Below are 14,526 nucleotides of genomic sequence, written 5' to 3'. Positions count from 1 at the left end.
GACAACAACATCAAGAGCACTGTCTTTTAGTTTATTGCACGAATCGTACATATTTCCAACTGAACTGGTAGAATGCAATATCAGGCAGTGGTGGAGAAAAACTGTCCATCAAAAGCCTTTAATTAATGTATACAAGATGCCAAAAATAGCCAGTGGGAAAAATCTGAATATAACTGTCTGAATTGATGGAGTAAGATACAGAAAGGAAATACTGTTTTTTTTTTGTTTGAACAAGAAATTGAATCAAAACCTTTTAATACTTGAAATGACCGTGATTCTGTTCATAACAGATGGATGTCATTCATAAAAGGAAATAAATGGTGTTTGAAGTCTTTTTGTTTTCTCAGGAATTTAAAAGTACTTTGTCCTCATATAGAATATAAACCTCTGAATCAATACCAATCAAATGTTTCGACATCTTTTAACTTTTGAAGTCAAACAGCATTTGCTAAACTTTTTTTCTTTTTTCATTTTTTTTTTACAGTTTTATATATATTTATATATGTACATATAAATTCAAACTAACTAGAGTTCTCATAGAAAATGAGAAAAGCTGGACTTTATCGCTCTCACACAACAAATGACTGGCAAGCATATTGACCCTGCCGACCCCCCGTCCTCCTCTTTGAGCCAATGTTATTACAGCACAGACAGAAGTTCCCTCTCAATTTGGTGTGCTGGCTGCAAACACCCGATCTGGTTCAAATGGTTTGTCTGAAAAACGTCACGTAGCAATTGATCGGAGACGTTACGCATAACAGAAGGTATTTAAAAGAACCACATGAATAGGTGGAGTCATTTTTTTTTTTCTTTTCTTTTTTTAAACTCCAGTCTCATCTGGCTCATCGGCAGTGTTTCATTCGCTACTGATCCAGGTCGGTTCCGGTTCTTTTTTTACCAACGGAGCCCAACATCAGTCCTTATCTCCTATGCGCATGCTGAACGCCATCTATTTCTCCACCGCAATGTTCACGGAGAGAGGTGAACTGAAGATGTCCTGTCAAAGATGGGTGTCGGGATGGAGAGTGAGGCGGGAGAAGAAGAGGAAGAGGGAGGAGGAAAGGCTGGTGGAAGCAAAAGGAAACCTCCTCTTCCTCTGTCAAGAAATGACTAAGTGCAAAATATCCCCCCTCCACTCCAAAGGAAAAAAAAAACAACAACACAAAGGAAATAAACTAAACTTCACTGTGGATTTTTTTTTCCAATGAGATACAGGACAAGACAACAGCTCTTCTCCCCCAAATAAAATTACACAACTCAGTGCACATTTTGTCTGTGTCTCAAACTAAAGCATCCCTGATTCAAAGTGCACTCAGTAGTGAAGGGGAGGGTGAAAGAGGGAAAGAGGAGGGGAGGGAGCAGCCGAGGGCAGCATGTAGGGTGATGCAGCATGTAGAGATTTAGTAGTCCTCTGGGAGCAAACGGGTGATTAAACGCAACTCACTGCTCTGCAAGCTCAGGGCCAGAAATCTGTATGAGGCTGGGGGGCGATGCACTGAGGGGAACTGAGGTTTCCCCTCTCAAGGTTAAAAGAAAGTCACATTCAGGGGATGGTTTCAGGGTACGAGTCCACGCCCTTCCTCTCTGCTGAACCCCTCTTCATCAGCAAAGAAAGCTTCGGGAGCAAGAGGTGTCTTACTAAGAGAGGGAAGGTTTGTGTGCTGGTGATGTATAGCTTACTACGGGGTGCCTAAAGTTGGAGGTGCTTGTGTCCATACACGCACAGTACACAGTTGTGGGGCTAGGCAGAGCATATAGATAATGTATGGACAAGCAAGGGGGGCCCTCCAAGTGGTTTATAGGGACGTAAGCACTCACTAAACCTCCTTCGTACAGTTCTCAAACATCAGGATTCTGGAAGTGTGTATGCAGACTGTAAAGCCGCCGTATGCACACTTTGTAACTGCTGGGAAACCAAGGCGTTATCAAATCTGTCACTCTGCTTCAACAGCATTTTTTTAAAAAGTAAATGTATGATGTGTTTTTGTTTGTCTGTGTGAGATTGTATGTGTGAAAGAAAAACCCCAAGTCTGTGGCTCATCAGTGTTTTGAGTATGCCAGTGTGTCAATAGTGCTTGCCTATGTGCATCAATTCAAGGGCAATAAAGTGTGTATATGTGTAGGTACAGTGAGGTCCACAGGTCTGACACCACTTTGTCATTCAAGTCAATGGAAAAGTGGTCTCACACATTTGCACCCCATTGTGCGTGTGTGTGTGCATGTGTGTGTGTGTGTGTGTGTTTGTGTGTGTGTGCGTGTGCGGCTCAGGAGGACATGCACTGGACGTGGTCTGGACCTCCTTCCTCTTCATCAGAGGAATCTGGAGAACTCCAGGACTCATCTGTGTCAGGGTCTGTACCTTCACGGCGGGCCTGAATCAGGAGGGGGACAGAGGGAAAAGTACAAGTGAGTAGAGTTGCACGATACCCACGGTAGCCACGGTACCCCGCGGTGCCAAAACGTAACGGTTCCTACTATACTAGAAATTCTACATGACGGTACTACCGTGGATTACTACTACGGTGCCAGTTTCCGCTACATAGCGGCCGCCTCTCCTCTCCTCCCGGCTTCTCCCTGCATGCTACTCCCTTGTAAACAAACCCCACATGCACCCACTGCAACCGAACTACACAGCTGCTGAATGATTGGCTGTTTGCCTGTTACTGGTGATGTCTGGGGATATGATAGGCTGTTTCCGAACGCTGGGTCCGCCCGTCCGTTATCTGATTGGCTGTTTGTGTGTTCATGCCGGCAAGAACGGACTCATGAAGACAGCTGAGACAGCTCCGCTTCGATAGAAATTCGCTTCAAAACAAACAACGAGCTAAAGTTCTGTCTCGGCCAGACGCGCGCACGGCACAAGACAACACACTCACCACGGCAGAAGAACCGGGCGCGAGCGGCGGGTCTGCCGCGTCGTCGTCGTCAGTGGGATTTAATTAATTTAGCTCTGTTTATTTTCTCATTGGCTAATATCAGGCTATATGCTCCATGTACAGGCTGAGGAATAAAGAGTTAAAAGATGTCCAAGTATAAATCACCTAGAAAATGCATAAAAAATATAGTTTTCACAGGGAATCAGTTCCTGTTCATTGTATTTTGTCCTCTGGTTTATTATGTTGGAGAAGAAGCATTATTGTCAAATAGATTTTTTATCCTCAGTTGATTATTTATATTTGTTAAACATAAATTAATGTGCAAGAGACTGAATGGTTATTTATTTTCAACCATATAAATTCTAACTTCATTTATTTGTTTTTTATTGCTTATTTAAAAATATTTGTTTCAGTCTAATTCCTACTTCACCAGTATTATGTTTATCATGCACCAAACAACATTATAAGTAATTAATAAGTATTTATAACTTGTACAAATACATTGCCATTCATAAAAATAATAATAATAAAAAAAGGTTGCAGTATCGTCATATTACCCAGAACCGTGATACTTTGTCTGGTACAGTACCGTGGTTACTCATTTTGGTATCGTGACAACTCTACAAGTGAGACCGTTTGGTCTTTGACAGCATGCAGTCATCCAGTAGTAACAAGATAAGAAAATCCATCTATGATCACACCAGCGTGATCAGATCACATGACGTCTTCAAAGCACCATAAAAACTAAACAAGGTCACCTGGAGCGCGGCCGTCAACTTCACTTGAAAGTGTGGATTTGAAACTCTCTATCAGTTTTTATTTGATTTTGATAGACCATGTAAAATCAGATCAGTTTTAATTTGATAGTACAAAAAAATATTATTTGGGAAAAAATCTAATCAGCTGATATTATAATATACGTAAAGAATATAGATGTCTGACGTGGATCGGGGGGGGGGGGGGGGGGGTTCAATTTGGATATAATGATTTCTGTGTATTTTTGGGTTAGATGTCTTAAAGGGATAGTTCAACATTATGGCAAATTGGCCCATTGCCATAATCCCTATAGTTTTAGCAGTAGGTTTGTTACTTTTATTTGTCAGTGCAAGCTATTTTTAGAACGGCGGAGCAGAGCCGTGAGCTGCTCAGAGCTATGCTACGGAGGCTCATGGGATTTCTTGGTTTCCCTCATCAAATACACAATCCAACAACTCAAAACACTCTTGTGGAAAAGTAATGACCTGCACATTCACCACGCTATGAGATAATAATGGAACGTTACAAGACCGCGTTTGGGCCAATTTGCCAAAATGTTGAACTATCCCTTTAATAAAGTAGGTTAACGTGAAATATAATCATCAAAGTATTAAAAAACAGCCAGACTCAGACCCATAAGGGTTAAATTTAAAATAAAGCAGTAACTGCAGATAATGTGGTCTAAATTTCAAAATGCAGGATCCTACATTTCCCATAATGCAACCAGTGAGAAGCTTTTATTGAAATGTGCATCTTTTCATTCCCACACCTCAAAAACATAATTAACATTTCTGGCGTTGGTTGCAGTGTTTGAGATCTCACCCTCGGGGGCCGTCTGTTCCTCATGTGTCTCATCAGGAACCACAGCAGCTGGGTGTCGTACTGGTCGCCGTGGCGCACGCTGTCTTCATCACGCTCCCGCTTGTTTTTCTTCATCACCTTTGGCAAACACAAAGCGTCTTTAATTAGAGGTGTGAAATGTGATGAGGAAGACTGTGCATATTATGTTCAACAAACTTCTCCGCCCATGATGTATTATCGCTGCAGTAGAATACCTCTTTTAGACCCTTGAGTCCTGTGGGGGTTTCAGCAGTGGGGGCCCAGAGTTTGATGTCATGGTCCAGCCCACTAGTGGCCATACCAGGCAGGTGGGGGTGAGGCTCCAGACAGTTCACCTGGTCGTTGAGAAGCACAGAGATGCAAGTATGGAGTTACTGAAAGTTTTACACAAAATATAGTTGGGGTGAATTTCTGAGGAGCAAATCAGTAAAACTTCTAAACAGACCAAATGAATCACAAATGATATCAAAAATATTGCATAGCTATGAGGGGGGAAAAAAACTCTAAAAATCACTGCAGGAATGTGACTGAGTAGTTTTTCCCACCAAATATACTGTATATTTCTATATTATACTTTGTGTGACCTCGATATTGTGGAGGATGAATTTCACGTTCTGTTTTTAATGCCCTCTGTATAATGAACTGAGGAAATCCATGTTTGAAAAAGTTCAGGTGCAGAACCCCGACTTATTTTGGATGTCTATGTGTGATATGTTGAGCTGTTTTTTCAAGGAAAAGATCTATGTCTTGGCCAGATTTATTAAAAAAGCATGGACTCTGAGACAGAAAACATTATAAAACTACTTACTATTATTGTTTTGGTTATTTTGAGTCTATAGACGCATATTTACAAGTAGACTAGTTAGCCATCTTTGAATGTATGCATCTATATTGTCTAGTGTCTTGTAAGCCCATGTGTGCTGGGCACATCATGTGCTTGACACTTAAATAAACAAATCGATCAATCAAGTCCTTCTCTCTTTGACTCACCACTCCTCCTCTGTCTCCCTCCATAAACTGGACGATCCGAGCTGAGTACTTGTCCCACAGGTAGATGTGTCCACAGTCACTGCCACTGACCACAAACTCGCTGCACGGCCCGTAGAAGTTCACCCCTTTCACTGTGAGGAAGACGTGACGGTGGGAGAGGATCGTCATGTCCAGCCGACTGCCAAATGCTTGACAAGCTGGGCTACACCTGATAAGTCTGACTTTTAAAAGTGCGGCCGGCTACAAAGGTCACAGATTTACGACTGCAGTGCTCTTACTACGGACTGAATTTAATACCTGTGGCATTATTGCGGTGTCCCTTGTATCTCCTGCGGTAGTCAGCGCCATCGCTGTGGTTGGAGTCAAACAGGTAGATGTCTTCATCATTATAACTGGCCAGGAGCTCTAGACAGACACAGAAGATCAAACAGTCATGTGTTTGATTTATTTTAATGACATAAAGACTTGTCTAACTGGGACTAAACCCTAAACTTTTCTCTTGCCGATTTATTTTATTCAGTGAGACTACACCTGATTCTGTTTGGAGTGCCATTGATTGTTGCATTGATGTTGCATCAGGGTTACGAAGGGCATTTTAAGACTCATCCAAGCAATCACCAAGAGCAGGCCTCATTATTTTCAATAAATATCTCCAAAATACAGTTTAGTCATGATAGAGTGAGAAATTACATAAGGGCGACCAAACTGAATTCAAGCAGAAGTTTGAAACTACTTAATGAAAATTGCAAGAGAATTCAATAATACCATGGGGATACCAAATTATTTTTTGAAAAGACTAAATGTAAGCTGTTCCACTTCTCTCTCTCTCTTTGTTTCTTCAATACTTTAGATATTCAATTTTTCTTAAAATATTTCCCAAGTGTGAATGACTTACCTGTGCCATCATGACTGTACACAAGGCAGGTTATGTTGGTTTTGGACTCACTGGATACCAGATGTGAAGGACAAAACTTTTTCAGTACACCATTGTTATCATTCTCATTTATCTTCCTCTGGTCATAGATCCTATGGAGAAAGTGAAAAGTAGCATCAAATATTAAAAAAATATTCCCCCATTTCCATCATAAATAAAATAAATCAAAATAAAACTGATTCCTACCTGACATACTGGTCTCTCCCACCCACAGCAAAGTGTTGTGTCTTTGCTGGGTTGACATAGATGGTGTACAGCCCGACTTTTTTATCACCCTCCTTTACAACCACCAGTTTACTGCAACACAAATAAAGGGAGACACAAAAAACAAGTAAAAGCAAAGCAAACAGAAATGTTCCAAGAATGAAGGTGACTCACAGCAAAGACACTAAATCTGATAAAGAGGCAACAAGGGATGTGTTTAGAAGTGGACGACGTTCACCAACACTGACGGGATATCTCAACTTTAAGCTTCATTAAACTGTTATTTACCTCAGGTCTGCTGTATTATTGTGATCTCATCATACTGTTTTGTCCTAATACTAAAAAAATACAGTTCTGACAGTCCTCATTTTCCAGTTTTGACTAAATTTAAAACTTAATGATGGTATTGCTCACTTGGCAGGACGGTCTAGACGGAGGTCAATACCGAACACCACAGCGTCCTCTCCAGCAGACAGAAAGGAGCAGGGTGAGTCTGGCTCGAGGGCCAGCTGAAAGAAAAACACAGATAAACACACGAGTAAGAGACTGCCCTCAGAGAGTCCTAAATATATCTACCACAGTTTCTAATAATGGCCAAAACATCAACCCTTTGTCGCCATTTGTTTCATATTTGATACATGAAAATACACGAGTTTTTGAGACCTCTACATCCTCACTGTGATTTTTCCCCCCTAAAAAACCTAATGCATACAATCAGATACATGCAATGATCAGATAATAAATCCACCAGTTTCATGCACCAAGGGGCCTTCACTTGGGACATTCAATATGGCCGCTGTCAGTCAGTGACTCAAATGTGTTTTCTCATGGATATTTTCTGACAATTATGAAAAAGTTAAGGTAGGAAAAACAAAAATTGTTAGTGAAACTTCAATAGGAATAGTTACTGCATTGATGCAATGTAAAACTACTTAATATTTCATAACTTATTTTATTGTAGAACCGTGTTGAAAATGTGTGTATCAAAATAGATACAGCAGGTATATAAGGTAATTTTCTATGAAAATCTGATATGCAATTTTTTATTTTTTTTGGGGGGGGGGGGGTTGGGTTATATTTTTTCAATTATTTGTCAGAGAAGGTCCAATAAAGAATCCAATTTCAAAAAATTTGGATTTTCTGACAATTATTTCATGGTTCAGGCAGACTTACGGCGCAGTGCGAGGACTCACCTTGTGTGCTGCCCCTTTGTGTTGTGCTACCCTCTTGGTGTTCTTGCAGCGCTGAGTGGCGGAGAGCTCAGCCACTCTGATCTGACCATCCCGAGCACACATGGCCAAGGTGGAGTCTCCGCTGTGAGGCAGAAACTTGGCCTATGTGTATCAAAGACAGGGAGAAGTTTCTGACAGTGATGCACTCTGATTAGTCACTCACTCAGTCATCTATTAATTACTTTATTGTAAGAAAATTGAAGTACGTAGTATTCAAGAATTATAATTCATAAATTGTTCATCAAGTATAATCGAAACATCAACTGATCACAGCTTCACAAATACGAGGATCTCCTGCTCTTCTCTCTTCAACAACATTTTAAACTGATATATTCTGACATGCAACAAAAAGATGACACTTAGGTCTCTGGGATTTTACTTTTCTGACATTTGACTAACAGTAATTATCAGTTTCTTCCCTCACCTGAAAGACGTTGCTCTTGTGGCCACTATCAAACTCCAGCTCAGCGTGGCGGATGGCCCAGTCCCAGATGACAACTCTCAGGTCATCGCTGCCCGACGCCAGACGTGTGCCTGAGGGGTTGAAGTGCAACGTGTTGACGCAGCCCGTGTGCTTCTCCAGGCGGCCCTGCAGCTCCAGCCTCTGCACGAGGCCTCGGGCTCCGCACACGCGCCTCACGAACTGGTGCGAGTCCCTGCCGATCTCCCGGGAGCGCAGCGAGGGTATCGCCCTCCATATGGGCCCACGGAGGTCACGCAGCTCTGCTCCCAGCCACGCCTCCATGGCCTCGTCGTCGTCGTCGTCGTCATCTTCATCGTCCTTCTGTTCTTCTTCTTCGTCCTCGTCGTCATCCTCATCTGAGCTGGAGGAGTGGTTGGTGCCACCGCCGGGTCTGTTCCTCTTTCTAGCTGCCCTTTTCCCGCCATCTTTGTCCTTTACCCGCTCTGGTCTGCCCCCCTCGCTTTCTCTTTCTCCATCCTCAGTCAGAGAGTAGAGGCCGCTGCCGTCCATGCTGTCCGTGTCTTCCTCCTCTCCCTCTCTGTTTGTGCCGGTCTCTCCTTCCACATCTGGCATGGGCTTCTCCCCGGATGCCTCTCCTGTTTCTTTGGGAGCTACAGAAATAGGAAATCCAGAGCCAAAGAGGGTAAGGTTAAGACAACACAGTCTCATTGGGAGACTCAAGAAAAGGTGTACAGTAAAGTGCACCGACAGTCCAACCAGAATATTACAAAAAGACGATGAAGTTAAGATCTGATGACTGCAAGAGTCATAGTACTTGATTTCACATTATTTGCATAACCATAAAAACACACAATGGCGATTTCTCCTCTAATATGTCAGGAATCTGTGTATGCATTTCATATTAAATAAAATAATACATAATTAAGCAAATTTTCTACCCAAATACAAAATGTTTGTAATAAAAAGTTTCAAAAAAGTTTTACCATCTTGAGAGGAAGACTCTGTTTGTCCTTCTTGGCTCCCAGAGGCATCTTCCTCCTTGTGCTGATCTTCTCCAGGTTCCTTCTCTTCAGAGCCACCTGTAAAAAAATAAATAAAAATAAAATAAACAACAAAAACAAAACAGATATATCCTGTCATTACCTTCCCTGTTTGTACACAGTTATGTCCTGTATAAATAGTCAAGTTATTTCCTAGTAGCACTGATCCTTTACCGTTGAGCGCAGTGGATTTGCCGTCAGCCTCAGCCATTCTGTCTCCTTTGTCCTGCGTCGACCCGAGGGAGAAACCTTTGAGTGTCACACACACACACAGACAGGCAGACACACACACACCGAAACAATATCAAGGTTGGTTATTAACCCCTTAACTGGCAAGTGCTCAGATTAACAAGAGGACAACTTGTGTGTGCATGCAGGAGTAAAGCCGACATTACTGCATGCACTCGCTGAACTGTTGTCAACAAACGACGCCACACTGTGTAGTGCTGCTGCTGCTGCTGCTGCTGCTGGTTGTTGTTGTGCCCCAAGTTACCTGTGTTAGCTCTGTAGCTAACGAAACAGCCTGGCTAATGTTACCACCACTCCCCCGCTGCACTTTTAGACTACCTAACTAACTTGCTTGCTTGCTTACTGGCTCACAGGCCCGTCTATAAATGTCCTTACTTTAGCTTTGTGTGCTGTGTTGTGTTGAGTTGAACTGTGCCCCTGTCCTCTGCGAAACAAACGGCAGTGTTGCTGCGTGAGCTACATGCTAACTAGCGTAGCATATCTGCGGCTAAAGCAAATATCGAAACTAAAACGCGGCTGTCACTTCTGCTTGACGAGCGAACAGCTGGTTGGTCCCAAAGCAGCTACGCAAACACACACACACACACACACAGCAGCGAGCACAAGTCCGTGGTGGTGGTGGTGGTGGCTAAGTTAGCACAGCTAGCGTTACCTCTGCTCGAAGGCCCGACGAGGCGTACTTCTTAGTTTAGTCCTAATCTTTACTGCAGATTTATTTTCTCCACTGGAGCAGCAACAGAGGCCAAGTGTCTCGACTAGGATTTCTCTCTCTGACGGGAAGCACACGACATGAGGAAGGCGTGCATAAAGGTTTTGGTAAAAAGACAGTTCATAAACCCAAGCTGGCTGCGTTCACACTAGGTTGACTGACTGACTGCTCTGTTTATGTTTTGACGGTTCAGCTTCTTTTTTTCTTTTTTTTTTCCATTTCCGGTGTCGTGCTTGCTTTGTTTTTTTTCACCGGAAGTTGACAATAATAATAATAATAATAATAATAATAATAATAATAATAATACCATCATAATAACAATCATCATCATCAGCAACATAATAATAATAATAATAATAATAATAATAATAATAATACAATCAATCATCATCGTAATAATAAAAACAATAATACTATTAACATTAATATTGACATTATTATTATAAATACTAATAATACAGTTATTGTTATTATCATGTTATATTATTATTATTATTATTATTATTAATACTAATAATAGCAACAGCAACAACAGCAATAATTATAACAATATTAAATTATTATTATTATTACTTTTGATATGTAGCTATTACTGTGGATGTTACTTATTTATCTTGATAAATGTTGCGTTAAGTGTCACTTTGAAAGATTTGCTTTCTATCATTTATTTTTCTTGATGGCTTGGCATGCCAAGCCTTATAGGGTCCCTTGTCCTTCCACTCTGAGCATTGTGTAGGCCTACATTGATTTAGGAATATGCAACATACTGGCATAAAAGTGAATGATAATCTTAAAGATACTTTTTGACCCAAGGCAGTTTTCACCCATGTCAGTACCCTGTACAGACATCTAATGCTCCTGAGAGATCTGATTTTGCTTTGCAGAAGTCTGAAAAGTTTGAAATAATAGAAAATACAAACAACAAATAATAACATATGTAGAGAGCCAAGGAACTAAGATTACAATATGATGTTATCCAGTATGCTATAACCATCGATTACAACCAAAAACAGACTACTTACAATACAGAGAGAAAACCTCAAAGTTAGGCAGTGAGTAGAGAAAATAGCTATTTTCAAAAAAGGAGAACTACAATGTCTTTGTGTTTTTATGTATGCAGTGAGTGTTATTCCTTTAAAAGTTTCAAGTAATGTAAGACTTCCTTGGAAAATCTGCAGTCAAAATATTAATAATAAAATGTAGTTTTCAGGTCCAAGGCCAATATGTAGCAATGACGGTAGACCTATTTTGTAGAATTAAATTACATACTATAAGGAATCTGCATGTGCTTGCAAGAAAAAAATTAAAGCAGTGATTTTGATTTGTCACCATTTAAAGTTTGTTTGTTTAGTTAAAAACATTAAGCATGAATATATTTTTTCCATATTTGTTTCCATAGTTATAGGGAAGAAGACCTATACTTCAAAGATGATGGTCTGGAGTAGACCAGCAACAGTTCTGAAGTTGGAGACACCCTCGCACTGATAGTTGTCCACCAGAACAGAAAGACGTGAGGTGTAATTATTATTATAAGTGTTTTGTCTGGACACTTGATAAATGCCTCTGATGATGATGGAACAAAAAAGCTGCTGAGTAACGTTTCTGCCTTTATTTCTAAATATTTCCAACCTTCTGATTGGCTAATAATGTTCAGTTTTCATCAGTACCATGACAACCTCAGATTGAGCTTTGAATGATGTTTGTGCAAAAAGCACCACTGTGCATTTGACTGTCAGAGAGGGGGCACTGGGTTGTTATATATTTTAAGGAAAATTATATGACACTGTTGACTTCATGGGTGCAAGGGTTAGAAAAAAAAATCAATATACTCTTGTATGAATTGAGGCCTGATCAATGTCTAAGGAAACATCTGGCTCCCTCACTGAGGATAAAACCATAGACGGATCCCTCAGCTTCCTTCCTGTGTTTACATCATGGGCTTACTGACAGTGATCTACAGTAAATCCCATGGCAGGAGGATGTCCTTCTCTCTGCCTACATTAGATCCTATGATTCTTTTCTATCTGGTTATACTTATGACCATATTGAAATATGGAGATCACAGCTCCACAGCAAAGAACTCAGATTATAAAGCTGTTTGTAATCCACATGGAATGCCATGCGGCTGGGAGGCTGTATACTGTATGTGTGTGTGTGTGTGTGTTTGTGTGTGTGTGTGTGTGTGTGTACCTAGGCTACAATTCCTCATTATAAGTCACACATCACACATTTTGAGTTAATTAAACCATTAGCTGACAGAGTGAGCAACTTCAATCTCAGACATAGGCCTATTTGAAGATGATATATTTGGCTCTGGTGATATGTAATTTCTTTGCAGTTTATAATTGAGTTTTATTACTAAACAGTCAATGAAATATAACAAAATAAGAATCTATGAGGTGTCAGTCATTGGTTGTAGATAAAACCAACATTTACACATTGGGTTTTATGTAACCTATGTTAAAACCATTTAAACCTATTTAACCTAAATAACTTAAAATCATGTTAACATATTAGCATAGCCTATATAAATAGTGGTGGACATGGGAAACACCTGTTAACCACAGTTGCATCCTCAGGATCTAAGTCTCAGGTTTTTTCTTAGCTTTTTCTTGTGTATTTTGCTGGGCGTTTTTTCCCCCCTTGCAGATGCATTTAAACTAGTTTTCTGGGGAAACCAAAGGCGGAAATACAGATTTTAAACGAATCATGAGCGTTGCGACCACCTCTAAAACCTCTCTGAAGGAGGAAGGGGAAGTTGACGAGCACAGAGGGGCTTTCAGCGTGCAGCGCTCATAAAGCTGCAGCGGCTCTGTGCGTCCTCCAGAGGCGATGCTGGAGTGTGGAGAGACGAGCGTCCGGCGCCGAGCGCAGCTTGAACCATGCTGTGCACCACAGCTTTAAAATAAGGGACAGAGTTTTCACATCTGGGGACTGACTTGCTGTTTTTCTTTTCACCTATCTCCCTCAACATGGAGTACTGGAGGCAATGTGCGATGTGGCTGATCAGCTGCAACGTGCTGCCGGCCAACCACCGGGTGACTGCGGACACGGCGCAGGTGTTCGACTTGGCGCAAACCCTGCGGGACGGGGTGCTGCTGTGCCAGCTGCTGAACAACCTGAGACCTCACACCATCAACCTGAAGGAGATCAACCTCAGGCCACAGATGTCACAGGTACATGCGTCTTATGAACTAACTTGTAGGGCCGGAGAAGCGCTGCTGTCCCAGTGGGCGACGTCCGTTGCTGCGAGCGAAGCTTTTCACAAACAGACGCTCCAGAGTTAAACTGGTGGGATTACATTTACGACAAATCACTTCTACTGATGCTTATGAGCTGAGACTGCAATTTATGTTGCACTACATGCATGAGTTAAAGCAACAAGTTTGAAGTTGCTTTATAAATTTAATATACCTAAGGAAAATATGTCAGGTCCAAAAATAGGTCTTCAAACACAGAAGCCATCATGTTAGTGCAGCCTATTGTAAAGTTTTCTGTCACAGCACGTGCAAGGAACAACAATAATCTGAGAAAACAGAAGGTTTATTCTAAAGTTCTGAAAGGTTTAATACACAGACATTTTTGTTGCTCTTAGGTTACTCCATGATTTCAAAGCAAAGCAGTAAACCGCCATGAAAGCCATCTTCTTTTCTTTGGCAATCTTTCAAACTGATAAGTGTCACTGTAAACATTAAGGCCACAAAGTGACCTCTGTCAGACTCACAGTGGGGATTATCTAATGTGGACCTGTCCTTACTCACTCTCCTCTTCTTTCTGAATACAGTAGTTAACTCTAACAGACTTGTTGTGCCCTGCTTTTGCATCGCTACACTCTTAAACTAGTGAGGGAGTGCTCAACACCCCCTCAGCCTATGAAACATGAAATGAATGGACCAAGACTGACCGAGCTCTCTTTACTCATCGTTCCTCCTGCTGCCACTGGAGAGGTTTGATAAAATCCTGGCTTTGATCCACCCATTAGTCAAGGAACTCTGACTCTTTGTGCAGCAGCTTGTAGTCTGCTGAAGTTAAAGGCTTACAACATGTGTAGTTAACCTTTAGGAGACGCTGTGAGCTCTATACACACTAAATACACATTTTTTTATTCAAGAAATGTATTTTCCACTACAAAACTGAATTAAATTAGACTCCAATAACATGCAATGGAGTAGAAATATAGTGAAGTTGTGAAAAGCAGTGCACCTTTCTTTTGATAACGTGTATCTCCGCATTTCAGCGTACTGTGGTGTGGTTATCAAAATACTCAGATTC

At 41.2% G+C, this 14,526-nt stretch overlaps 2 protein-coding genes across 5 annotated transcripts in view; one reads left to right on the top strand and one right to left on the bottom strand.

Moving 5' to 3' along the window:
* Positions 1–10: 10 nt before the first annotated feature.
* Positions 11–10,459, bottom strand: dcaf8 (DDB1 and CUL4 associated factor 8). The gene is made up of 13 exons (XM_085805269.1): positions 10,198–10,459; positions 9,471–9,545; positions 9,240–9,335; positions 8,257–8,906; positions 7,794–7,934; positions 7,015–7,109; positions 6,583–6,693; positions 6,358–6,488; positions 5,760–5,867; positions 5,463–5,593; positions 4,688–4,807; positions 4,455–4,571; positions 11–2,372 (listed from the first exon to the last, which is right to left on the bottom strand). Exons 2-13 carry the CDS (start codon positions 9,505–9,507, stop codon positions 2,265–2,267), a joined length of 1,845 nt encoding a protein of 614 aa, XP_085661395.1. The 5' UTR covers positions 9,508–9,545; positions 10,198–10,459; the 3' UTR covers positions 11–2,264.
* A 2,562-nt stretch (positions 10,460–13,021) lies between these two features.
* Positions 13,022–14,526, top strand: part of LOC146970322 (guanine nucleotide exchange factor VAV3-like) — a 45,745-nt gene continuing 44,240 nt past the window's right edge. For 2 of the 4 annotated variants that reach the window (XM_085805265.1, XM_085805264.1), the window contains exon 1: positions 13,060–13,430. In XM_085805265.1, the coding sequence (XP_085661391.1) occupies positions 13,227–13,430 (204 nt within the window). In that variant the 5' untranslated portion in view covers positions 13,060–13,226. Of the gene's footprint in view, positions 13,431–14,526 lie in introns of all 4 variants that reach the window. The other 2 variants (XM_085805267.1, XM_085805268.1) reach the window with 2 other exon arrangements.

Source organism: Trachurus japonicus, chromosome 17, assembly GCF_045865225.1.
Source record: "Trachurus japonicus isolate A0001 chromosome 17, Traja_1.0".
Classification (NCBI taxonomy): Eukaryota; Metazoa; Chordata; class Actinopteri; order Carangiformes; family Carangidae; genus Trachurus; species Trachurus japonicus.
The sequence above is the reverse complement of the archived record's forward strand: the minus strand, read 5'-3'. Positions and strand labels throughout refer to the sequence as shown.

Excerpts from the sequence above, each read along its gene's own strand:
- dcaf8 (XM_085805269.1), bottom strand. The coding sequence starts at position 9,507 with ATGGCTGAGGCTGACGGCAAATCCACTGCGCTCAACG. Across the intron at positions 5,868-6,357 it reads GTACAGTCATGATGGCACAG|AGCTCCTGGCCAGTTATAAT; the intron begins GTAAGTCATTCA and ends GTGTCTGTCTAG. Across the intron at positions 4,572-4,687 it reads GACTCAAGGGTCTAAAAGAG|GTGATGAAGAAAAACAAGCG; the intron begins GTATTCTACTGC and ends TGTTTGCCAAAG.